We start from the raw sequence: 26,652 nt of genomic DNA on the forward strand, positions 1-26,652 counted from the left end.
AACTGATATATCAGGTGTTGCTTTGTGCATCTCCTCAGCCAACTCATTTTTGGCCATCATTTCTTGTTTGAGAAGTTAAATGGGATTCATACAAGGTACCCAGATATTGCTGTTGAGGCTTTTTAAAATTTCATTTACTTGTATTTAGAAATGTATAATATGGAAAGGATCTAAAGGACATTCAGTGGCCTGACTGAACAGATAGCACCACACTGTACTCTGAACCTCACCAATGTCACGCTCTTCCAGACCAGCATAGGAAGCAGAGAAGTGGCCCTCCAATGAAAAGAGCAGGTCACCCATAATGGAGATTTTAACCAGTGAAGGACAAACAAAGTGATCCAGAGCATCTAAAAGTTCTGATGCTGCTCCCATCGGGCCCAATCCTGCCAAGACTTTACTCACTGGGGTAGATGTATTGAGAAGTCACTCGGACAATTTCTGTGAGTGTAGTTACTTGCACATTTAATCTTTGTAGGATCAATGAAAATAATAGGCGTCTGGCAATAGGAAATTCTCATGGAAAGGAGCCCTGGACCAGTTAGAACTATAATCATCATATAGCCAGCAACACGAATTGCACCGAATGTGAACAGGTAATCCGTACAGGGTGTTACAACCCTAATTCCCCCTAGTAGATAGTCATCAGACTGGGTTAATCAGACTCAACTTTTGGAACCGCTGTGTTTTCATCGAGTTGAGCCTAGTAGAGTCCAGTCAGACACATTGTGAGGTAAAGACACACTGTCTGGCTAACTTCCTTGGGATGTGGGACTCTGCCACCCAGCCTCGCTAGACCCTGAAACCAGTGCTGAATTGCCCAAATCCTCCCCAGCCATTTATTCAGAGTTCCATTCTCATGGACACTCAGGTTTATGGGATCCTGAAGAGTTAAACTATGGCAGGTAAGGTAAGGAGCATAGGCTTTTGCACAAGAGCTTTCTTAATCACACGCATACTGTACTCTCAGAAAGCACAGGGGAGTTGCAGATCTAAACCAAACAATGAACTCGTGAACACAATCCCCTTCCCTTTGTCGAGGGGAGGGGGTAAGGGAGAGGGAGGAGACATGTGCTCCCTGCTCTCCCTCTTCCAGTTGTATTTTCTGTTTCTTGCAATGGACTGGCTCTTTTTACTTGGAGGGCATGTCACTTTTAAAAAGCAGTCTGTGTCATCGATTTCTCACTGTCCTTCTGCTGGGGATTTTGCATGCTCCAATCTCCTTCTCCCTAAGCAGATTTCTGAGAAGAGACCCTCTATTCAAAAGCAAAAGGCCCTGCTGGCAGAACTCCCATTGTTCAAGCTGGTGAGCGATATTTGATGATGAAGGCAGCTTGATTGCTTTGTGATATCTTTCCAGACATAGCTTCTCACCACATGCAGGTTCCTGGTATCAAATGGATGAGCTAATTCATAATGATTGGTACAAGAGTTAATAAAACCTCATGGAATTCATAACTGGACACAGACATATTCCCCAAACTGTAACGGATGACACAGAGGCTTCAATCCACTCTGAAGGTTTTCCTATATAGATCCTGGTCCTATAAAATCAAACATGTGCTTAACTTTAAGCAAATGAATAGAACCACTGAATACAATGGAATTACTCATGAACATAAAGTTAAGCATATAAGTAAATCTTTATGGAATTGGGATCATAAAGTGGGGGAGCGGAACACTGTTTTTTTTCTGTCTATAAAGAATATATCTCTAACACTACGTATATTTATTTAGTCTTCATTGGTCTAGATCAGCTTTTACCTGAAAAGCACAACTTTTTTTTTGAGGGACATTAACAGATATCTCCATGCCGTATTTATCTGTTGTGTTTGCAGTGAATGAGAAATTCCCCTGGTTGATAGTTCAATCGGCTATTGAGCAGGTTTGGGGCTGTTGCTGCTTCACAATTTTCTTAGAATTTCTCTTTGCTACAGTTAAATATTGTAAATCCAAATCTGAACTTCTAAATAAAGTTAAATGCATCCTAAGTAAGGGTAAAATATCACTGGCAACTAAAGATACCATGCCCCCCCCCCCCCCGTAAATAACAGTACCGGTATTGTACAGTGTGTGTGTGTGTAAAAGAATAGCACTCCAGACTATACTGACATGAAGGAGAACAAGAGTGCATACTAGTGTTAAAATGATCCTTCTTCCTAGGAATCATTATGGTTGCTTTAACAGGCAAATTAATTAGGTTATACAGAAATATTTCTTTCTTTGTTTTTCTTAAACAATTGTTTTTCATTTTAAGAGAGGAGAGAGAGCGTTTGTTGGAGATCAGAAGAGAAAATCCCAGCAGTGTAGGATTAAGGATTGCTTTTTCAGCTCATTTGATAGAATTTTAAATCACCTCTGAGATTTGAGGCATCTAGTACCTTCCAGGTTTAAGTCCCTATGAGTTATGAGCCTCTCCCTATTCATTTCCAATATCCACACTGAATAAATCTACTGAGGCTGAACATGGGGAATACCTTCCACATTTCCAAATGGCAAAGCACACAAAGAAGAAAAAGGTGCACAGCACAAATCATATTCAAATTTAGTCTTGTGGAAACACTAAATCCTTTATTTTCCTAAGAGCCAAATCCTTCAGTCCTAACTCAAGCTAGACTCCCTACCACCAAAGTTTTTGGAAGTGTAGTCTGAGTAAAGACTGTAAGATTTAATACCCAAAGTCAAACAAGTCTTTTGAATAGTTTCACATCGTTCAAGTAACAGAGACACTACTTACCCAGGCCCTTGAACAAAAACACAGCCTCATTGTACTTGTTGATGCTAGGTTTATCACTGCATATTTGTAGTGAGTGTTGCTTGCCTACCATAAATAGAACAGCCAGGGGTATCCTGTGCTCCAATTAACTATATTCTAACAATATTCCTAATAATTTTTTTTCCTAAAGAGCTGCTACAAAAAATAACTTTCCTTGGTGTGTTCCTTTAAGTCATCTGTTTCTAGTTCAGTTGTCAGAAAATGTACACCATCTGAGTAAATGGTCTGAATTCTCAGGCAGCAATGTGTGGAGCAGAACTGCCTTCAGCCCGAGCCTGTAGTAGCTGGCATGGAGCTGTTCTAGGGGTGCTACTCCAGGGGATGGGTTGGATAGTAATAATTGGTGTGGGTCCCAGATTTGTCAGCAGTTGATGCAAGGCTGACTTCAGCCCTGGCTGGAAAAGGATGTCGTGATGTGGCAGCTGTCCTGAGGGATGTGGGAGGTATGCAAATGAAGGCTATCACCTATTGGATGCAGGGTACCAAACTGATATATACAGTCCAGTTTCTCTTTCCCTCTGTAAAGAAATAGGCAGATACAAAGATTAGAATCAGTTGTATGAAATGTTATGGCATCGATACAAAGAGTTTCTAGAGAGTATGGGATGGGGTAAAGGTGGTCTCTGGGCTGTATCTGCAGGGTTCAGTCTCTGACTCCTATTAAAAAGATGAAGGGGTATGTGTCGTGGAGTTTCCAGAATACATTGGAAGGGCTCTACAACTCACATTAATATGATGAAGATCTGAGTAGTTGTTGTCTCTCCCTTAGTGGAATAACAGAATGGAGGAGGATAGAAGCTCTTCCCCATCTAAATTAGGTATAAAACAAAGTAAAATCATAGTTGTCAAAATCCCTGTAAAATAAAACTCATCTGAAAGACAGACATATTCCCCAGAGGCTTTGTGTGATGAGTCTTTGAGCATTAAAATGCTCCTTCATGATTATTGGGAGCTTTATGGTGTCCCTCAAGACCTTTGGCTAATCAAAGATTTACATACATACAGCCATGCACACACATATGTGAGAGCATTAAACATACAAATACTACTTGTATTTATTACAGATATCTTCATCTTAATATTACTTGAGTTTAGTACCTGTTAGACTTAAAAAATGCAAACTTAAGTTGCATAACATACACATTGTCTAAGAATTCTTCTGATTGTTACCCACAGGAGCAGAGTCCTTTGTTTTTGAATAAGTGGGACAGTGTGGTTTTTGTTTTCCAGTATCTGAAGTAGAAAAGATATTCTATTTCTCAATTCATAGTTATTTACCATGGTTTTCGTTATATATAAATTGTCAGCTTTTCTTCACTTAATGCCCAATTAAATATTTTCCATATCTGTCTCCTGTTCCTCACTGCTTTGTCAATCTTGACTTTTCAGTTAATGACAAGCTTCCAGTGAACAAACCTATGAGTTAGTGAAGTAGTTTTTACATATGGCCATAAGCAAAAGAAACCTATGTTCCCATGCAGGTTATTGGAAATAAAAAGTTTCAGGCAGTCTTGAAATAAATAAGTGGCTTGTCATCCAGACTTGTTCCTTAATGTGAGAGTTTAATTATTGTATTTTACTATAACCTAATACTGATGAATGGGATTACATAAAATTGTCATCTTGTGAGTGGCATAGATTAAAGAATGACCATGCACAGCTGAGTGATTCTTTCACCTGAATTCTGACTGACACTACACTTGGCTATAGAAGAGGTCTTTGACCTGCATTTTAATCTGTTTTTCTAGGTTTGTTGTGAATACATTTGGCTGGCTAGGCATACAGTATTATTCAGTCAACTTTTTAAAACGTGTATGTTTAAAGTTAGGAACCTGAGTCTCCTTTTAGGTATTTACATAAAAGTGGCCTGATTTTCCATGTGTTTCTAGAAGGTATGGGGATAGAGGCTGGCTTCTGGGCTATATCTATAGTGTTCAGTCTCTGTACTTAACCATCTTTCCTCTCATTTGACTTCTGTGAAAGTTGTTTGTATTCAGCAGTTCTGAAAATCAAGCCGTTTGTATTTAAGTGCCTAAATATTGATTTAGGTGCCTAATTCTTTTCAGGCATGCTAGCCAGGATTTTAATAAATAACCAGTGATGGTGTATTCCCAATTCTGTTTTTCAGAATGTGGGTGATGAGCACTTTCTGAAAATCCAGATCCTTATGAGGTGTCTTGAGTTGGACACCCAAAATTTGAGGCACTTAAAATCACTAGTCACTTTTGAAAATCTTGGTCCTTAGTCTGAAAATTTTAACAATTACTTCTTACTAGACAAAATAACCATGTTGGGAGGTACAATAATTATGTCACCAGGTCAGACATCCCTTGTTATTGCAGCCAACTTTATCTCGTCCATTCTTGCCCTATTGCTAGTGTTGTAGTAGAAATTCTGATTAATCACTGTAACATTGTCATTGGAAGGGAAATATGCGTCGTGAATATTTAAAATGAATATTTTTCCTTTCTTAGATTTAAATTTAAGGGAACATAAAGATATGGAGTAGGAAATAGAAAATGATAAGACTGCATTGCCAAGAAAAAATATCATAAAATAGAGAGCTGAGACTATTGTTACTGATCTGCTTGTTTGCCTCCATTAAAAAAAAAAATCTATGGCCCAAATCCTCAGCTGATGTAAATCTGATTTAAAAAAAATACAGTTTCTGATAGATCACTTTGTGTGTGTGTGTGTGTGTGGACACAATTTAAATCCCTTTGAATTTGTATTAGCATTTTTCTGCTCCTTTACTCATATGGGTCTTTTCAGCAATAGAGAAATAACTGATTGTTCAAGGGGATCAGTGAAACTGACTATACACAAAGAAAGGTCTTACATACAAAGTAAAAAGAAAATGAAATATGTGTACTATAAACTATCGGTTATTTTTATCTTTGGTGTGACTTGTAACTATAGAAGGTATAAAATTCTCAGAGAGAAATGTGATTTTCAAGTTGACAGTATTACTTTACATGACATTTACCTTTACAGCACTTAAATTCCTGTATTAAATGCTGCTTTCAGGGGGTCGTTACAGTGATGTACACAGCTTAACATAACTAGTTGGTGCTACACTGGTGCATATCTTGATAAGTGTCACCTTAAGAAGAAGGGGGAATGAGCAGGGACAATGCTATAATAAATAACACTATTTATACATTGCTTCTCATTCTGTTTATCCCACAGTCACTTATTCAACCCAGGAAGCAATAGCTTTCCTCTATAAATTTAATTCATAGTGTGTGTGTGTGTGTGTGTGTGTGTGTAACAATATGTTAGATTTTATATACAATACTCAGATTGTATATTCAAAACGCCATATATTTTGGCTTAGGAAATAAATTTAGACAAATTTATGCTGTATTTATTTTACTTATTTGGTTTACTCCGCACAGCAGGAACCAGGTAATGGCTGTTAGGAATGTACCTACATTTCTGGTGTTAACCCAAGACGTATTGAAAAGTGATTCCATAAAAAGAGGGATTTACTTTTACTGCTGACAGATTCATTCTAGCACAAAGCCCTTGGTTTAGCACATGTCTAGATGCAAAAACGTTTCCCCACCTTTTTATCTGTAGCCGTCAATGATTGTTTTAAAACCCAGTGTCTAATGAATTTGGAGGGAGTTGCATACAAAAATCCACTTAAATTCTCATTTGAATTGGAGTGAATGTTGGGAACTGGAATGTAGATGGTTTTTCCTTGTGGTTAGAGCAGGAGTCATGTCCAGTGGGCAAAGCAGGCCTCCATGTCAGAACAGAAGCAGGGATCAAATCTGGAGTCAACTGTGGCAGAGGCAGAGGGCTGAAACCAGAGTCAGGACCAGGAATCAAAGCTGAAGATAGGACCCAGGATGATGTACCAAATACCAGAGCAAAGGGTTGGGCCAAAGTCAGTGTCAGAATTCAGAGCCAGGATGGGTAGCCAATGGCCAAGAACAAGGTGAAAAGGCAGTAGCTAGAGAGAGGCAAGAATAAGGCACAGAGTAGGAATCAGGAACAGAGTTGTATCAGGAGGGAGGGAAGAGCAGAGTCAAATGTGGCAGCAACAGGAAGTCTGTATAATTGCTTACACAGCCCACCTGGTTTGCTTCCTGGCTTAAGTAGCAGGTGTGAGCCAATCAGGTGGCCACAGGTCTTGGGTGTTCAGATAGAACACCCAGATAGACCTTCCAGATGACCAGCAAGATGCTGCTTTGCTCATCTTCCTTGGTGATGAGGAGGGCTTGTCAGTGATCCAGAACCCCCACAGCCCTGGATTCTAGAATTGCACCCTCAGACCCTTACACCAAATCCTGGGGGACTTACTCATTAAAGATAATGGGAGTATACTCTGAGTAAGGACTGTAAGATTTGGCTCACTGTCAGGTGACAAGATTGTGTAGTCTAGGGAATATCACTGACTTGTGCAGTTGGTTGAATAATAAAAATGAATAGATTATTTTCTAATTGTTGAAAATCATTAGTGTGTAATATATTTGATGAGTAGAATTAGACCGGCTAAAAATATCCTGGACTAATTTGACAGTTGATGGAAAAAATGTTTCAAACACTTTGCAAATATTTTTTTGTCCAGTAGTGCTAACTAATCAAGCGAACTTAGGCTTCCTTATCAAAATGTAAAGTTACTATGCTATGACACAGCCTGCAAGTTGGGGAGGAGGCAGGGGGGATCTAATGGATTTCTGTAGACCTTTTCCCTCTTGGAGACAGGTATATTTTTACTATATTTTGAGCCTCCCAGGCACGTAAAACTGGTAAACCAAAGGCTGTGTCATTTCTTGACTAATTGAATCTGACTCCTCCATTTGGCAGATTTAACTTGTATTTCCCCAACCCTTAAGGAAGCATTTTCATGTGACAGTCAAGACATTTCCCCTTGATCTTGAACTCCAATGAATCTTACCAAGTTTACTTCCATAAGGTTGAGAAGTGATACGGGACTTTAAAATAAACATTCTAGCTGACATTCCTTGTTAACTGAATATAGTGACTCCTGAGCCCTGACAGATCAGTGTTATGTAACGTACATCATATCAAAAGTAAATGCCATGATTTGATAATGGAGAAGTTTACACTTTCCTTTTAGCACTTTTTGTTTTTGTTTGTTTGTTTTCACCTGAACATTTAAAGTCCCCAACCTACTCAGTTTATGGTTAATTTGCATTGCACTTTTTCTTACCTACTGAGTGTGTGCCACAGAGGAGGCCTTTAATAGTGAAGTCTCTTCATCCCTCTGCACCTCAAACAACGTTATTATAAAGGGTTTAATCTAAATATTATGTATTTATTTATTTATTTATGTATGTATATTACAGACGCACCCAAAGTCCCTAATTAGGATGAGGGCGACACTGTGCTAGACATGATACAGACGCATAGGTAGACTTGGTGCATGCCCAGAAGATCTGACACTTCCAGTTAGCAGAAGGCCAGCTACAGATCAAGATATGTTATTGTAATTAATCAGTAATATTGAATAATGAATAAACTAGAGAAAAATCATTCTTTTTAGCATATTGAGTGCTTGAAAAGGAAAGGGGAAATCAACTGACTGAATTATTAATTTTGAATTATTCACCCAGCTCCAGTTCCATTGATCTGCTTTTCCTATGCTGTGCTAAACACAGGTTAGTTGTGCCTATCTAATTTGGGGGCATGAGAATGAAGGTGAGCTTCCTCATAGACCTGGCATTCCAGGGTCCTGTATAGTAAAGGTTCTCCCAATATTGACTCAAAAACAGCCACCGCTAATTAAATATAATGTCTAAAAACAGTGATGTGCTACCTCTTGAAGATGATGTTTCTAAAGTAGGTTGGTTCAGCAAGGCAGTAGCAGCAGCAGCAGTAGAAGGCCCGTAAAAGAAGTATTGCTAAAGGAATTGGAAAGGGAAGATATTTGTTAATGGTGAAATACATATTTGTTAATGGTGAAATACATCTCACCAATCAGCACTGTGAATCTCTTATACAGAGTGGGCCAGATGGAGCAGCTTTAATCACGTCAATGAGCAATTACACTTCAATGAAACTACTTGTGTGAGTAAATGTTTACTGACACGAGCTCACAAACAGACTAGCTCAAGATGATTTTCTAGCATCAAATCCTGATGTTCCAATGATGTCAATGAGAGTTTTAACTGAGTTAAATTTAGTAAGGACTTCAGGGTTAAGCCTGTATGTCATATTCTGAACCAATATAACATATGATATAACTTGTTTCCTTTGAACATTACATTAAAATCCAAGTTCCATGCAGGCAATATTTGAAGACGATGCTATAAAGAATTAGTAGCGTGTGAGGAGGAAGGGACAATTTGAACTTTAATGCTGAATAGTCTTAAACTCTAGACTCAAGCATTAAACAAAGTGTCTTGGTGAAATTATATAACATTTTGATGGCAGAGTTGGGTGGAATTAGCACAAACAGAAGTAAGAGATCCAAATTCTGAAAGAATGTGCTATAGGTCAAGAGTAAAGCCATGTTTGTTTCTGTTTTCATGCAGCTATAAACAGTAAACTATAAATTCCATCCAATTATTAGATACATTAATGTTTTAATACACTGTCTAATCCATTGTTTTGTGGTTTATTTATTCACTGCAAGTAAATTGGGGGAAAATGTTGCCCAGTATGGTTCAGTTCCTTTTTCTCTGTGTATCTTCTTTACATTAAGTAATGAACAAGCTAAGCAGCTGGAATAAGAACTGAGACACATTTTGGCTATTTACTACATGAGTCATTCATGTCCTTTTCTATTGACCTGGTGTTTTTGATTTCCTTTTTAATATTTGATGAACACATTAGTACAGACTAGCTGTTTGCAAATGAATCATGTTCTGTACTGTACCTTGCTTCAGAACATGATTACATGGTTTGCCATTTCCAATGAGTACAAATAGTAAATGAGATGTTTCATAATGAGGAACATTCCTGGAAATAGGAATTTAAAAGCCCATGTTGGGCCTCTGTTTCCAATAAATCAATAGTTCATGCTGATAGAAATACACATCAAAGGATAACTGCTCTCTCTCTCTATATATATATGGAGATATACCTATCTCATAGAACTGGAAGCGACCCTGAAAGGTCATCAAGTCCAGCCCCCTGCCTTCACTAGGAGAACCAAGTACTGATTTTTGCCCCAGATCCTTAAGTGGCCCCCTCAAGGATTGAGCTCACAACCCTGGGTTTAGCAGGCTAATGCTCAAACCACTGAGCTATCCCTCCCCCCTTAGAATATCTAACATTAATATTGCTTTTAACAAAGTGATTGGTTTTGCTCTGTCATAGCTAAAAAATAGTGGATGGCAATATGGAATATTTTGTTGTTCCCTCCCAGTGCATGTGATTGCAAAATATGTGGATACCAAACACTAAGTTCTTAAATAATAAGTAATTTGTAATGATCTTATTCATACATTCTATAATATAAAAAGATACTGTAAATATAAACTGTTAACCTCTTGTCTGCTTGGCAAGTACCGTTGTGTAGCAGCCTGGTAATTACAAAATAAATCTTGATTATTTCAGTCTTTGAAACCCAAAGTCCGGTTACATGACAATGTAATGATTTTTGGAATCTATTGAGTCTGACTCACCTCTCACTCCATTGATTTTCAAACCAATGTAATTGAGAGATGAATCAGAACCACAAAGTGTAATTAGTGCCCTGTAGTTCAAAATTTTTCTAAAATGGCCATCCACATTTAGATTTCTAGTCCTTGTTAAGGCCTCAAAGACCTTAAATACGGTCTTAAATCTTATGCTATTCAGCATATTGCTTCAGCATGTGTGTAAATCCCATGGGATGCAATGGGATTTAAGCACATAAAGTTTTTGCTGATTTTGGGCTTTAGACACTTAATTACATGGGCCTGATTTTCAAAAGTGAGGAGGCACACCAACAATATTTGTTAAGTAAAGGGAAGTTCAATAGTTATATACTGTAGTGACTCCTGGAGGCACAGTAAAGCTGTCTGCAAAATGTTTTGTTGTGTTTCCACAGAAAATTTTGGCTTTTTAGTGAAAAATTAAAACCCTAACTATTTCAACTGAAAACTGAAATAGTTTGATTCTGAAGTGCTTCATGGGAGGTGTAATCTGGGTGGTTCGTACTCCCATTCTCCTCTATGGGCAGGGTCTCCTGGATGAACTACATCTCACGTGATACACTACAGTCTCACCTCTTGGTGCGGGGGAGGACCATGGTGCAACATGGGAGATGTTGTCTGGCATATCCAACTCAAAATATGTCAGTTTTCAGCCAAAATCTGAAAACTTTTCAGTTTTCATGCATTTGATTTTCAATAAAAAAAAAATTCCTCAGAAAGCAGAAACTTTGCACAAAAATATTCATTTAATTGTGAACCCAAATGTCCATTGAAAAACTGGCTTCAATGGAAAATTTTCAACCATCTCTAGTGCTCAGCACTTTTGAAAATCACATTACTTATGTAAGTGCTTAAATATGGATCTAGGAGCCTAACTTTAGGTGTGCATTATTTTAAAATCTCAGTCTGTATTTATATACTGGCTTCTCCCTCCAACATCTCCATTCTGTCTCCGATGCTGCACCTTTTGTATCCTACCAGAACTCATCTATAAAGACTCTAACATCTCCTCATTAATTCTGTCCTGGAGACCCACTTCTCATCTGACTTCTTCATGAAATCTGCCAACTAATAGTAGCTGGACTGAGCATCAATTGGTGAAAGCAGATAATCTTTGTGCTCTGCTATCATGCAAATAATAATAATTAAATAGAAAATGAGCGCTAAAGGCCTATTCTTGCAAAAATATTGAATAATCCTGCAAGGTGCTGAGTGCTCTAAGCATATCTTCAGTGAATATTAGGGGAACTCAGAATTTTTCAGGAAGTGCTCAACACCCCACAGAATGTAACCCTGCAGTAGCTATTTTTGTGGGTTTCTGATTAATGTATAAAATGTGAGAATGTAGTTTATACCTGTTATTCAAAACTCAAGATAAAAATAGACCTTAATAAAATGTTCTGAGCAGCCTGGGTGCTGTTATATGCCTTATAAATTATACCAGGATACAGTGTGTGTTGGAGGGGAGGGGAGGGGAAAAAGAAAAAAAACCCACACACATAGCAAATGTAATGTTTTTTCTTCAATCATTTAAATCACTTTGTTTTGGATTCAAAAGCAAATATGACCATATTCAAACTGAGGAAGCTGAGCAAGGCAGCAGAAGCTCAACAAAATTAATTTTCCTTCACCTCACTCTTCCTCAACATAAAGTTGTATACATAAGTGTGTGTGTGTGTGTGTGTGTGTGTGTGTGTGTGTGTGTGTGTGTGTGGCGGCAGCGGCTTCTCTTCTGCATGTCAGACACCTTGCTCTCAGAGAACATAGGATCATCACTGTTGGCTCTACCGCTGTAAATTACAGTGCAATCATGCTGACTGTTTTTTTAGACCTGCAGGCAATGTTCAAACACTTTGACTCTACTTTTCTGTCTCATTGTGAAAAAATATATAAAAGGTTCTGTTGACTGCTTACTTATGCTTACTGCTTACTTTTGACTTACTCATTTTTCCCACTGCAATGTGGTGTAGAGATGCATCTGTAACTATTAGTTGAAATTGATCCAAAGGTCGTGCATGCACTACACCAGCAGTTCTCAAACTGTAGGTCGGGAACCCAAAGTGGATCGCAACCCCGTTTTAATGGGGTTGCCAGGACTGGCGCTAGACTTGCTGGGGCCCAAGCCCTACCGCCTGGAGACAAAGCTCAAGCCTCACAATCCAGGGCTGAAGTCGAAGCCCAAGGGCTTCAGCCCTGTGTGGCAGGGCTCAGGTTACAGGCCGCCCGCCTGGGGCTGAAGCCCTTGGGCTTGAGCCCACCAGCCCAGGGCAGTGGAGCTTGGGCTTTGGCTCCGGGTGGTGGGGCTTGGGCATTGACCCCCCACCCCCTCGGGGCAGCAGGGCTCGGGCGGACTCAGGCTTTGCTCCCCGCTTCTGGGGTTGTGTAGTTATTTTTGTTGTCAGAAGGGGGTCACGATGCAATGAATCTTGAGAACCCCTGATTTACACTATGAGCTAGGGTGTGATTCCCAGCTCGCGTAGACATACTCACGCTAGCTAGCTTAAAATACTCATACTTGCACTCTGAGCTAGCATGCTAAAAATAGTGTAGCCTTAGGTGCCCAGGTGGCAGCAGCAGCAATACAAACCTACTTGAACCCCGTGACTACATAGTCAGGACAACAAGCCCAGGTTGCCGCTATAGGTGCCCATTTTACCACAGCTACACTACTATTTTTAGCGCGCTAGCTCAGATGAGAGCTAGTGCGAGTATATCTACATGAGCTCGCAGTGCAGACATACACTGCCAACATGCTGTCATGTTGGCTGTGTGTCAGTCCCAGTGTAGTGTCTTATCCAAAATGTGTCAAGTTGGGCCCCCCAAAAATTGCTAGTCATTTTGAAAATCTAGGCCCATATTTTAAAGTTACAATGAGTAATTCCGGTATTGTTTGTGTCAGGATGTACACTTCATTGCAAAAATATGTCTCATTGCTCCTCTGCTTTATTGCCATCGGTTTTTGTTCTATTGCATCTGATATATCATTCTTAGATTTTTCTTTCATGCCCGTCACCATAGTAGCTAAGCAATTATATTTAAACTACAGATTTCAGTGTTTCGGTTATGTTTTATAAATGGGAACTTGGAAGTCTTAGATATTTTGACATTATCTGTAGATTTGGGTCCCTCCCGTGAAAAAAGTAAATAAATTGCTATTTGAAGTTAAAAGGCTTTAATGCTGGTTTATTATTCTTAATTAATTAATATTTTTTTAACATCAAAGATAGTTCTATGTGTCTCACAAGAATGTGGTAGCTGCCCTAAATTTAGGAAGACACAACAAATGAGTGTCATAAACAGATGACATTTGGGCAGGCGGGACAAGGAGGATGGTAATAAAATCACACAATTGATAAATGTACAATGAGTGTCTCAGAGGCTAAGGGTGGGGTTCATGTATGTTAGGTCTCCTCCCCTTCACATCTGGTAGGCTTCATGACTTCATACCTATTGGGAGGAATTTGAATATGGTGGAACTATTAGCTAGAGGAATAGGTGGCTATAGCTTGAGGTGGCTCTATTGACTTACAATGGTATAAAGGCTAAAAACTCTACCTATCCCGCCGAAAGTGGGAATCATTTTTTTAAGAAGCCCACAATGTTATTTAATAGAATACTCCACGCAAGTCAGGAAATCTCGTACAAGAAAGGTATAATTTTTAAGGCTTCAGCACTGTAATTTCCTTAATTAAAGATTTATGAAAATTAGTATCCTTGTTTAATATTACAAGAGTAGTCTCTCAGAGCAATGAGACTTCATTGAACACAGGGGAGGTCCACACTCTCTGTAGCCTGGTGGATTAAGAAGATCTCTGTGATGCCAGGGTCAGTACTTCAGTGACTTAGGACAGAAAGAATCATATATTTACATTGTAATTATAGGAATCATATGGTAGTAGTGTCTAAATAAGCTACCATGTCATGGTAATTATCCTAACATTAAATAGTCAACCGTCACCACATAAGGAACACAGATTATTACCACAGTTCTACATACTGGAGCTCTTAAACAGAATTACTGTGTAATCTGCAGGGCACTGAATTATCCAAGACCATGTGGGTCCTCCCAGCATAGCACTGCTGAAGAGAATACTACTAAGCAGAAAATTACGACTGTGTTTTATTATTATCGAATGATTTTGCAAAACATATGATAACAAGGGTCCAGGTCCTGCAGACACTTGCACACAACTTAATTTTACTAATGCGAGTGATCAATGGGTCTACTCGTAAATAAAGCTAAACTAAGTAGTTGCAGGATCTGTACATGTATACAAGGATACCTGTCTCTTTATGGACACAATATCATGAATCCATAAGATATTCAAAAGGTTAACATAGTATTTTTAATGTATAAGATATAATATGATCTTATGTATGATATAAGATATTTTTCTAGTAAGTTGTTTTTTCCTGATTAATGTTTCATAATTATTTCAGATGAGGTCTTGGGGAGGAGTTGGGTGGGTGGGGCAGCTCAAACAATTAAGCGCTAAACAACACAGTGCTTGCTGTCTGGTTTCTATAGATACTATAGTACCTCGGTAGTGAGTGTCTGCACAGAAGCACTACAGCGTTTCTAGTGAAGATATAGGCATATTTTCCTACATCATAGATATAATAGCTTATTTTTTTCAATATGTTGTTGAAAAATTTTACTTAGTTTCAATTCTTTGTAAATTGGGTGAGATCTGGGGTTTAATCCAAAAAGCCCATTGAAGTCAGTGGAAGGATTCCCATTGCCTTCAATTGATAATGGATCAGATCCTTGATGCTCAAATGTAACTGCTGCAGACATTAATGGGAGGTACACACAAGCCTCAAGGATAAAATAATGCAGCTCATGTAGCGTACTATAACAGCAAGAAACAGATCTAACAAAGATACATGCAGGAGAATTCATGGCATTGTTTAAGGGACATTCTTTATAGTATATTAGAAATGAATGTCTTTCAACTTGTAATGGCCATGATTTTTATTTATTTTTTTGCTATTCAATGTACGTGACATTTACTCAAGACTGTTACATATGGTTAATATTTTCTGTGGATAAGAATACATTTAATACAGGCTAAGTGGTTAAAACGAACTGAGCCATTCTCAGTAGAGCAAAAAGAAGTGTGTTGGATGTGAAAATCTAAATTGTTCCTCTCTTGGATTTTCAGAACTGAATAAATGTGGTTTCCACATGGATTTTCTACAAATAGATTTCATGATGGTTTTCCAAAATTGCTTATTAGATGTGGAATTCTCAAGAAAATTGTAGATATAACTCTACTTAGAAACAAGCACTTGGATCTGCTGGCAATTTAAGGTTTTAAAAACAAGCAAGAGTTATTATAGGGAGCTCTGTAGCCAATCTGACATGATGACCTGTTTTTATTTACTTCTTTGCTGACTGAAGATTTTCAAGGGTGCCATAATATTCTACATTTTATGTACAAATTGCAAAGTATTCCCCCTCCTATCTCTTGTTTGAGTTCTAGTGGGCTCCTTACATTGCAACTAGCAAATTTGGACTTTACATTTATTTATGAACTAATCCATACTTTAGAATTTATAATTTATAAGAACAAGACCAGGATGATAGTTTTGGCTGAACTTAGAAATCAATGACTATGTATTACAATTAGGGCTGTCAATTAATCTGAGTTAACTCACGCGATTAACTCAAAAAATTAATCGTGATTAAAAAAGTTAGGATTAGGGTGATTAAAAAAATTAATCATGATTAATCGCAATTTTAATCAGACTGTTAATAGAATAACAATTGAAATTTATTAAATATTTTGGATTTTTGTCTACAATTTCATATATATTCTGTGTTGCAGTTGAAATCATTGTATGTTATTTTTTATATTTGCACTGTAAAAATGATAAAAGAAATAGTATTTTTCAGTTCACCTCGTACAAATACTGTAGAGCAAATAAAGTATCTCTTTGTCGTGAAAGTGCAACTTATAAATGTAGATGGTTTTTTGTTACATTACTACACTCAGAAACAAAAAAATGTAAAACTTTAGAGCCTACAAGTCCATTCAGTCCTACTTCTTTTTCAGCCAATCACTAAGACAGACAAGTTTGTTTATATTTACAGGAGATAATGCTGCCCTCTTCTTATTTACAGTGTCACCAGAAAGTGAGAACAGGCAATTGCATGGCACTTTTGTAGCCAGCATTGCAAGGTATTTATGTGCCAGATACGCTAAACATTCATATGCCCCTTCATGCTTCGGCCACCATTCCAGAGGACATGCTTCCATGCTGATGACGCTCATTAAAGAAATAATGCATTAATTAAATTTGTGACTGTACTCCTTGGGGGAGAATTGTATGTCTCTGCTCTGTTTTACCCACATTCTGCCATATATTTCATGTTATAGTAGTCTCAGATGATGACCCAGCACATGTTGTTCATTCTAAGAACACTTTCACTGCAGATTTCACAAAATGCAAAGATACCAATGTGAGATTTCTAAAGATAGCCACAGCACTTGACCCAAGGTTTAAGAATCTGACGTGCCTTCCAAAATCTGAGAGGGACAAGGTGTAGAGCACGCTTTCAGAGTTCTTTAAAGAGCAACACTCCAGTGTGGAAACTACAGAACTTGAATCACCAAAAAAGAAAATCAACCTTCTGCTGGTGGCATCTGACTCAGATAATGAAAATGAACATGCATCAGTCCACACAGCTTTGGACTGTTATCGAACAGAACCCGTCATCAGCATGGATGCATGCATTCTGGAATGGTGGTTGAAGCATCAAGGGACATATGAATCTTTAGCATATTTCTCATGTAAATATCTTGCGACGCCGACTACAACAGTGCCATGTGAACAACCGGTCTCACTTTCAGGTGACATTTTAAACAAGAAGCAGGCACCATTATCTCCTGCAAATGTAAACAAACTTTTTTGTCTGAGCAATTGGCTGAACAAGAAGTAGGACTGAGTGGATTTGCTAGCTCTAAAATTTTACATTGTTTTATTTTTAATGCAGTTTTTTGTGTACATAATTCTACATTTGTAAGTTCAAATTTCATGATGAAGAGATTGCACTACAGTACTTGTTTTAGGTGAATTGAAAAATACTATTTCTTTTGTTTTTTTACAGTGCAAATACTTATAATACAAATAAATATAAAGTGAGCACTCTACACTTTGTAGTATGTGTTGTAATTGAAATCAATATATTTGAAAATGTAGAAAACATCAAAAACTATTTAAATAAATGGTATTCTATTATTGTTTAACAGTTTGATTAATCACACAATTAACCGCAATTAGTTTTTTAAATCGCTTGACAGCCTTAATTACAATGAATTTGTATTGCAAGGCATGTTTTATAAAGGAAGAAGGATGTTTGTAATAAATGTTAGCGCAGTCTCAGTTGATGTGCACTAGCCTTATACCATAGGTGGCTATACTGCAGTCAGATGTAAGTATCATCCTCAAAAACTCATAGTCTACTGAGGACTGTTGCACTAGCCAGAGTGATCATGGTTGGTGGCGTTGCCCCAGGCATCATGTAGTGAAGTTTCCAGATATGGTTAAATCCTGTGAACCCCACGGGTGGCACCAAGTAGGATCAGGACATGCACCCTTTTGTGCATTGATGGAGAGTTTGAGTGCATGTTGTGCTGGGGTGTTTTTGTCACTCTTGGCGATATGTACAAAGATTGTGCAACACTGCTTTTGAATATGAGTGATTGAAGAAAGGCCAGAAATGTGAGATTATGACATTTAAACAAATTCAAACCACTTTATGCTCAGGATTTGGCACTGACAGTGGATATGGAATGTCTCTAGCTTCTTCAAACTTGCCTATAAGGGAGGGCAGGTTTCTAACCTGTATTGCAATTCAGGTTGTACATGGGTTTGATAGATCCTAAACTTTGTCTCAGCACAAAGATTTTTTTGCATCCATAAGCAAGACATTGACTTCATGCAGGACGCAGCGAGACCTATTAATCAAAACGTCCAGTTTGCTGTGACCATTTAAACTCTGCTTGCAGCATAAGTAGATGAACTCATCACTGCTATCACAGTACTCTGCCCTACCTGTATCAGAGTTTCTGGTGGCCCAGCTCTGAGGTTCTGGACCTTGGGCTTCTGCCATGAAACATACAGTCCCATAGTGTAGCCACCATCTTGAAGACCTTGGAGAGTGGGGTTGAAATTCTATGGCTTTTCCACAAGCAAGATAGCATCGTCGTGTCAGTCTTGGTCTCCCATGGGATAGGAGGCTCATAGCTTTTTCTCCACAGGGCAGGGGACTTGGGGCTTCTGCTGTTTGGGGTGGAGGGGAAGCTTGGGGCTAGGGACATTGGGGCCGGGGGCTGCCCCACTTTCCAATAGGGCAGCTTCAGCTGGGGCTGGGGACACTGGGGCTCAGGGCAGCTTCTGCCAGGACTTGGGGCTCGGGTTTCAGCCCCATGGGGTGGCTTCTGCCATGGCTCAGGGTGCCTGGGCTTGAGGCTTCTGCCCCGGGGAGGGCTGTGCTGGAGATCAGGGCTTTAGCCCAGAGTGGGTGGCTTTGGCTTCTGCCCCACAGGGTGACGGGGTTCAGGACTCCAAGCTTCAGCTGACGGGCTCTAGGGCTCAGGGCTCCCAGTGGCCCTGCTTGGCAGACACCCTGAAATGGCTCGCAGCCCCTCAGTGGGCCAGGGACCCCCAGTTGAGAACCTCTGATATAGGACCAGTGGAAGAAGGAAATGCATTATGGGTGCACCTTGACACTTAATATCACTTTATTTGACAACTGAGCTGAGAGGGAGGATGGAAAGGGGGGAGCTGGCTGAGGCATAAGGAGGCTTCTCTGCAGAATCTATACATCCCAGCTCCTTTTTCTCCTCTATGGGGAGAGGAACAGATATAAAGATTCTGCTCAAATATGTGGAGTACTCTGCAGTCTCTGGCCAGGCTGTGTAGAATGGATGGTAATGTATAGAATGGATGGATGTGTAGAAAAGTGGTTTAAGAGTTGTTTCAAGCCATAGGGTAACTATGGTTCGTTTCCAGCTCATATACAGCCCAGTCAGGCATCCACTGACATCAGTTACAGTCTTTCCATTGACATCAGTTGGCATTGAATTGAGCCTATAGCAAAGGTGCTTAAGGTAGATTGCATTACATTTTGATCTCAAATAGCCTCTGAAATAAACTCATCAGCTGCTGGTCTGCAACCAACAATCACTTTATTATTTTTGTTTTCTTTACAGCACACAGACTTAAAATGTGTGCATCATTTTTAAGGTAGAGTGACAAAACCTGTTTAGCTTTCTATATTGTATTTTCTTTAGCTTTCTATATTGTAGCTTTCTTTTCTTTAGCTTTCTATATTGTATTCAGAGCTGGAATTTTTTTAAGCACCATTAATATGAAAATACTGTAGTACCCCTTCCTTCAACCCTTAGCAGTTATAATCATATTTTCTACCCATTAACAAGAAAGTTGGAAATATATAAAACCATCTCATTAGCTGCTCAACATGTAAAGCTTCAAAGTTTACAACCATTTATGCCATCTGGGAGTCTGACAATAATCCAATTTGTATTATGTCGTACAAACTTACTAAAGATATCCCAAAAGCAAATGGATAATACAACACAAAATAGGTGTCACAAACTTCACCCATCGTGTAAAGAATCTTCGAATCAATGCAGTGAAATTCTACAGAAGTGTTACTTTAATTATTTTGGGGAAAATACTATGTGATGGAAGTACTATGTGTTTCTCTTAACCTTTGGACACTTAGTATACTGGGTGCTTAAATGGTATATCAATATATATTTAATCAACATGACAGCAAGGCTTAATCCTAATTGGTGATGAACATGTTAATTAACAGAGACAGAATGGTTTGTTAATCTGTCACTAAGCAAGAAGATGCACATTACTTGTTGTAGCACTGACTGTTCGGCTTTCAGTAAGAAAGTACTGAGCGTCACACTGCCTGCTTTTCTGTTACACTCAGAGAGCTCTGAGGTTGACTGCAAAAGCTGTATCAGGAACTTATAGAATGTGACTAGGACACCTTATGGACATAGCATGTATAAGTGGCTCCTGATAATAATTAAAGCCCCAGTTCAGCAAATCACTTAAGGTGGTGCTTAAGTCCAATGTTGAATAGGAATGGACACAAGCATTGCTTAAGTGCTTCACTGAAAGCACGTGAAAGTCCTAATGAATTCAGGTCATAATACATACTCTTATTTATGCACATATATACAAAATGTTCTAAGGGAGCCTTTACAAATTTTACTAGCCTACTCACCCACGGTGAGTAGTTGGGTTTTTTTGTTTGTTTGCTGAAGATTTTTTTAGAGAGCTAAATGGGTGGAATATTATTTGTGTTTTTAATTATCTTCAATCAGTATGGTTAAGGACAAGTGAGTATTTTAAAGATATTGCCAGCAATTCCAAGAGAACAACCCACAGAGGCAGGCAAAATCCAGAACTGCTATTGCACAATGTTGCAGATGATGAAATCTCCATCCTGATTTCATCTGGAGCATAAAATGACTTGTATGTTTGTTATATAGGTACGATTATTTACTGCTGCATTTGAAGGGATGTAGGTAAATGCATATTTTAATCAAAATTGGGGGGAAATTTGCAAAAAATATTCATGAATATATTTTGCAAATTCTCAATCAAACCAGTCACATTCATACCCATTTTGATTGCTATTCAGAATTATTCATGCCAGCAAAGTTTGGAAAATAATCTTTTTTTTTTTTTCAGAAAGAAAGAGAAATTAATTTAATGACAAAGCAAGATTCTATTTCAGGCAGAAATTGAAAGAGTTTGCAAATGTTAGGTCATCCAATCATTTAGTGACTCAGGAGCAACATCATATTGCATCTAGGAGGATTTAGGTGACCAATCACATGATATAAATAGCAACAGAGGGTCCTGTGGCACCTTTAAGACTAACAGAAGTATTGGAGCATAAGCTTTTGTGGGTGAATGCCCACTTCATTCACCCACGAAAGCTTATGCTCCAATACTTCTGTTAGTCTTAAAGGTGCCACAGAACCCTCTGTTGCTTTTTACAGATTCAGACTAACACGGCTACCCCTCTGATACATGATATAAATAGTGAATCGTGAATAGCAAATACATGAATTCTTACAGCAAAGTTAATGAGAAAACATAGGCTAAAATAGTTTACAGAAGTAATTTGTCAAACAAATGCTAATAAACAAATTCTTATATCCATTTGCAGATAGTTCACAAACAGAAAAATATGGTAATTTCACTGGAGCGTGAATTTTAGGCCTGATCCTATTCCAGGTTAGTCCTAAAATTTATGAACATTGCAAGGAATCTGGTCTGATTTTATTACTACTAGGGAAGTTTTGCAGTGTCATATTTCATTGATAAAAATTCACATACATGCATCTCTAGTGAATTTTCTAAGAGGCATCAAATAGACTATTAACAACCACTGGGAAAGTCTTCTTTCCTGCTTTCAACTTTGGGTAGGCAAATATTTGTGAGCAACACCATGTTCAAGAGAGATGAAAGGGAGTTTGAATAAAACCTGTAGGTTATGCATCTTTGAGTCTAATTTATGATATCCCTATGAAAAAATAAACATTAAATACATGTCCTACCTGGTTGTTGCATTATATATTCATCCATTAAATTATAGCCTAGAGAAAACATATGTATAATTCATATCACATTCATGCATTTATCCTGCTCAGATGTAATCCACAAATTGTATGTTTGCTTTTCCAATGGCCACAGTAATATATAATCACTAAGTAACAATGTTATTTACTTCTTCCCTTTAGGGGCCGATGTTATCAATTTTGATGGCCATGCTGTGTTACCATACAGATTCAAGAACAAGAAAATGAAAACATTGAAAGATGTCATCACTCTGAAATTTAAAACCTCTGAAAGTGAAGGTGTCATCTTCCATGGAGAAGGACAGCAAGGAGACTATATCACCCTGGAACTGAAAAAAGCCAAGCTGGTCCTTAATTTAAATCTAGGTATGCTTATTCTTTAAAAATCATTTTAGGTACATAATTTAAATTCAGATACCATTCTCCATTTTTCTTCTTCTTTTGCTTGTTGTTTTAAGCAGTATCTTATAATCAGATCATCTGGTGAAAATGCTGAACTTTTTCCTGTATGCAGTATTTTTATATGAGTGTAGATTATGTCTTACTATCTACGCAAAATGTCAATAATATGAAAATGAAACCACAAATAGAAGCACGACAGAAAACAATGACACCTAGAAATGTACTGTTCCCAAAAATGACAAGAGAATCTTATTCTTGTTATAGGGCATACATGATGCTGGTTAGCTTTACACAGATTCATTTACAGTAGAAGTAAATGGCTGTGGGAGAGAGGGAGCTGATCAGCGGCACCAGGGGAAAGGCCAGGTGAATTTAGGAAAACTTGGGAAGCTGCAGAGAAAACAATGAGGGGCCCTCACTGAGAAGCCATGGGCTAATGCCAAGCTGAGGTCCAAGAAGACTGCCTTGTAGAAAGTATAGCCAGAGGGGAGGTAGAGTGACAGATCTGGGATGCAAATGCTTAAAGAGAAATCTTGCCCCTACTGAAGTCAGTGGTAGAACAGGATTTCACCCTGAATGTTTGATATGATCTTCAGATGTGCGTGTGGAGGAGCGGGAAAGCTTACCGATCTCAGTAACCTGGTGCCAATGTTGCTAGAGCCTATACCCTAAGCAATGTGAGAAGACTGTTGGGCCACTTTGGGGAGCTACTTTTCATATGGGCCCATTCTTTTTGTTAACTTTGAGATTGGGAAATTAGTAGGTTGGCTTTTGTTGTGTATTCAGTATCTAATCCATCATATAACTAATTCTGTGGCAGGATTTAAGGAGACCGTAGATGATGAGACTAAGAAGTGTAGGCTGTGTTCATAAAATCTGAGCATTAGAGAGCCAGAGTCAGATACAGGCTCCGTCTGTAGCCAGTTGCCTCATTAAGGAGTCATCTATATATTTATTACTACCGAGTCCTGCCTCTTTCCTTCTGCAAGAGATATTACAGGCTTATGAGCAGTTTGGTTTATAGGCTGAATTAAATAAAATAGTTTTGCTCATATGAGAAGGAAAGTGTGTATGTAGCATTAGGTTCATTTTTTCTTAAAACAAATGCCCTTTAAAATGAGGTTTCATGTAACTTTTGCCTGCTTCTCTTGCAGTCATGTGAACAGTAAATTATTCTATTCATGTATTATTTAAAATGAATAGTAATTATTTCCACTAGCATTTTCTATTCTGCTCCTTTTTCTAAAGATCAACAATATAGGCAGATGCTGATGAGGACAGCACATCTTCCTGTAGCACTAATCTATTTTTAACAAATTTCACTGAAATTATAACCCATTCATTTCTCAGTTTCATTATATTTCTCAGATCAGCCAGGTTGAATAATATATAATAGCTTCCATAAATTTGCTTGGCTGGGGTGTGATGATACACTCTGAGGAGATAGGGGAGGGAAGGATCTACAAAGACTCAAAGTCTGAGTTCCAGTGATGTTTAATGCTAAGAAAGTTTCAGCTCCATAAATAGATTTAGATTATGCTGCATTCAAAACATGGAAGACTGTGGCACAACTTTCTGATTTGTTCTATTCGTCCCTTATTGCTGAGTAAGACCAGGTCTACACTAATATATTTTGCCAATATACCTAGGTCAGTCAGGGGTGTGAAGAGGTGTAATCCCTAACTAACATACCTGTGCCATCAGAAGTGCCTAGTTTAGATGCAGTTATACCAGCACAGTTATACTGTGCTTTTGCCAGTATAGCTTCTTTCCCTTCTGGGGCTGGAATAAGCTTTACCTGCAAAAAGCACAGTTTTTCTGGTATAAGCTGCATCCACAATAGGAGTGCTTTGCTGGTATAATATGTCAGTATAGGTATAACTGCACACCCTTCCAAGTGTAGACCTGGCCTAAAGCTTTTCTGTTATCAGACCCCCGAGGGCCAAGTCCTCATCTAAGTCAGTATAGTTCCACTGAAGCTGGGAAACTGGCCCAAAGTTTAAATACTTTAGTGAAGGTGACAGCTTTTCATTTTCTAGGGCTCAAACACAGAAAATCTTTGATTGAAAACAAGTTTATAACTAACTAGAAGTGGATATTACTATCATTCTCCATCGAACATTTTCTGTTATCAGTAATTACTTATATACCTCACAGATTAGATATTTGGTATATGACAGCTAAATATATTAATGGCAAAAACTCCTGAATGGACAGATCTTGACTTCACAGCAGTAATGGTAGGGTGTATGCAGCATGTTTCTTGTGAAATATGATACAGCAAGATAAATATGTTTCCTAAATGACACTGAGTGTAAGTTAATCATCTGCTGCTCTTCTCATCCTCTCTGTCTCAGGTAGCAACCAGTATGGCTCAATTTATGGTCACACATCTGTGATGACAGGCAGCCTCTTGGATGACCACCATTGGCACTCCATTGTCATAGAACGTCATGGGAGGAACATCAATCTAACACTGGATAGACACATTCAACATTTCAGAACCAATGGGGAATTTGATTACCTGGACCTGGACTATGAGGTACACAGTGACACCTGTTACTAGTTCTCCTTCATATCAGCTCTTTAGAATAAAGCCAAATGGGGAACCAACGAACAAAAAGGCGATACAACTTTGATGTCCATACACCAATGCAAGATGTATGGAGAATAAGCAGAAAGAGCTGGAAGTATGTGTACATAAACTAGATTATGACTTAATTTGCATCACAGAGATTTGGTAGGATAAATCTCATGACTGGAATATTGGTATAGAGGGGTATAGCTTGGTCAGGAAGGATAGGCGGGAAAAAAGGGAGGAGATGTTATGTTGTACATCAAGAATATATACACTGGTTCTGAGGTCCAAAAGGAGGGGAGATGCAGACCCGTTGAAAGTCTCTGAGTAAAGCTAAAAGGAGAAAAATAGGGGTGATGTTGTGGTAGGGAGGTCTATTATAGGCCACCAAATCAGGAGGCATTTCTGGAACAAATAACAGAAATATCCAAAACACAAGACCTGGTAGTAATGGGGGAATTTAACTACCCAGACATCTGTTGGGAAAGTAATATGGCAAATCACAAAATGTCCAGTTAGTCCTGGGAATGTATCGGGGACAACTTTTTGTTTCAGAAAGTGGAGGAGGTAACGGGGAGGACAGCCATTTTGAACTTGATTCTGACCAACAGGGAAGAATTAGTTGCAAATCTGCAGGTGGAAAGCAATTTGGGTGAAAATGATCATGAAATTATAGATTGCATGATTCTAAGGAAAGGAATGAGGAAGAGCAGCAGAATAAGGATGATGGACTTCAAAGAAGCAGACTTTAACAAACTCAGGAAACTGGTAGGTAAGTTCTAATGGGAAGAAAATCTAAGATCTAAAAGGGTTCAGGAGAGCTGGCAGTTTATCAAGGAGACAATATTCTGGTGCAAAAGAAAGAATAGTAAGAGGCCAATATGTCAACACCAGGAGCTCTTTAATGACCTGTAAATTAAAAAAAAAAACTCCTACAAAAAGTGAAAACAAGGACGAATTGCTAAGGAAGAGTACAAAAGAATTAACAAAAGTATGTAGGGACAAAATCAGAAAGGCTGAGGCACAAAATTAGTTGCACCTAGCAAGAGAGAGAAAAGGCAATAGGAAGAGATGTTATAAATACATTAGAAGCAAGAGAAAGACTAAGGAAACTGTATGTCCTCTATTTAGTTGGGAAGGGGTGTTAATAACTGATGACATCAAGAAGGCTGAAGGGATTAACGTCTATTTTTTTTGTCTTCACCACAAAGGTTAATGGTGACCAGATACTCAACACAATTAATATGAACAACGGGGTGGGGGCGGAGGGAGGAAGCAAGCCAAAATAGGGAAAGAACAGGTTAAAGAATATTTAGATGAGTTAGATATATTCAAGTTGGCAGGACCTGATAAAATTCCTAGGGTATGTAAGGAACTAGCTGAAACAATCTCGGAACTGTTAGCCATTATCTTCGAGAACTCATGGAGGACAGGTGAGATCCCAGAGGACTGGAGCAGGACAAACATAGTACCTATCTTTAAAAGGGGGAACAAAGAAGACCCGGAGAATTACAGACCAGTCAGCCTAACTTCGATACCTGGAAAAATACTGGAACAAATCATTAAACAATCAGTTCATAAGCATCTAGAGTTGGGTTATAAGGAATAGTCAGCATGGATTTATCAAGAACAAAACAT

General features: G+C 38.5%; 1 protein-coding gene across 1 annotated transcript in view; it reads left to right on the forward strand.

Moving 5' to 3' along the window:
* LOC113407023 (contactin-associated protein-like 2) overlaps positions 1 to 26,652 on the forward strand; it is a 1,116,670-nt gene that overhangs the window by 239,984 nt on the left and 850,034 nt on the right. The window contains exons 5-6 of the mRNA XM_029912069.1: positions 22,197 to 22,400; positions 24,794 to 24,978. Coding sequence (XP_029767929.1) covers positions 22,197 to 22,400; positions 24,794 to 24,978 — 389 coding nt within the window. The remainder of the gene's footprint in view (positions 1 to 22,196; positions 22,401 to 24,793; positions 24,979 to 26,652) is intronic.

This window comes from Terrapene carolina, unplaced genomic scaffold (assembly GCF_002925995.2).
Source record: "Terrapene carolina triunguis isolate 2854851 unplaced genomic scaffold, T_m_triunguis-2.0 Scaffold180, whole genome shotgun sequence".
Taxonomy (NCBI): Eukaryota; Metazoa; Chordata; order Testudines; family Emydidae; genus Terrapene; species Terrapene triunguis.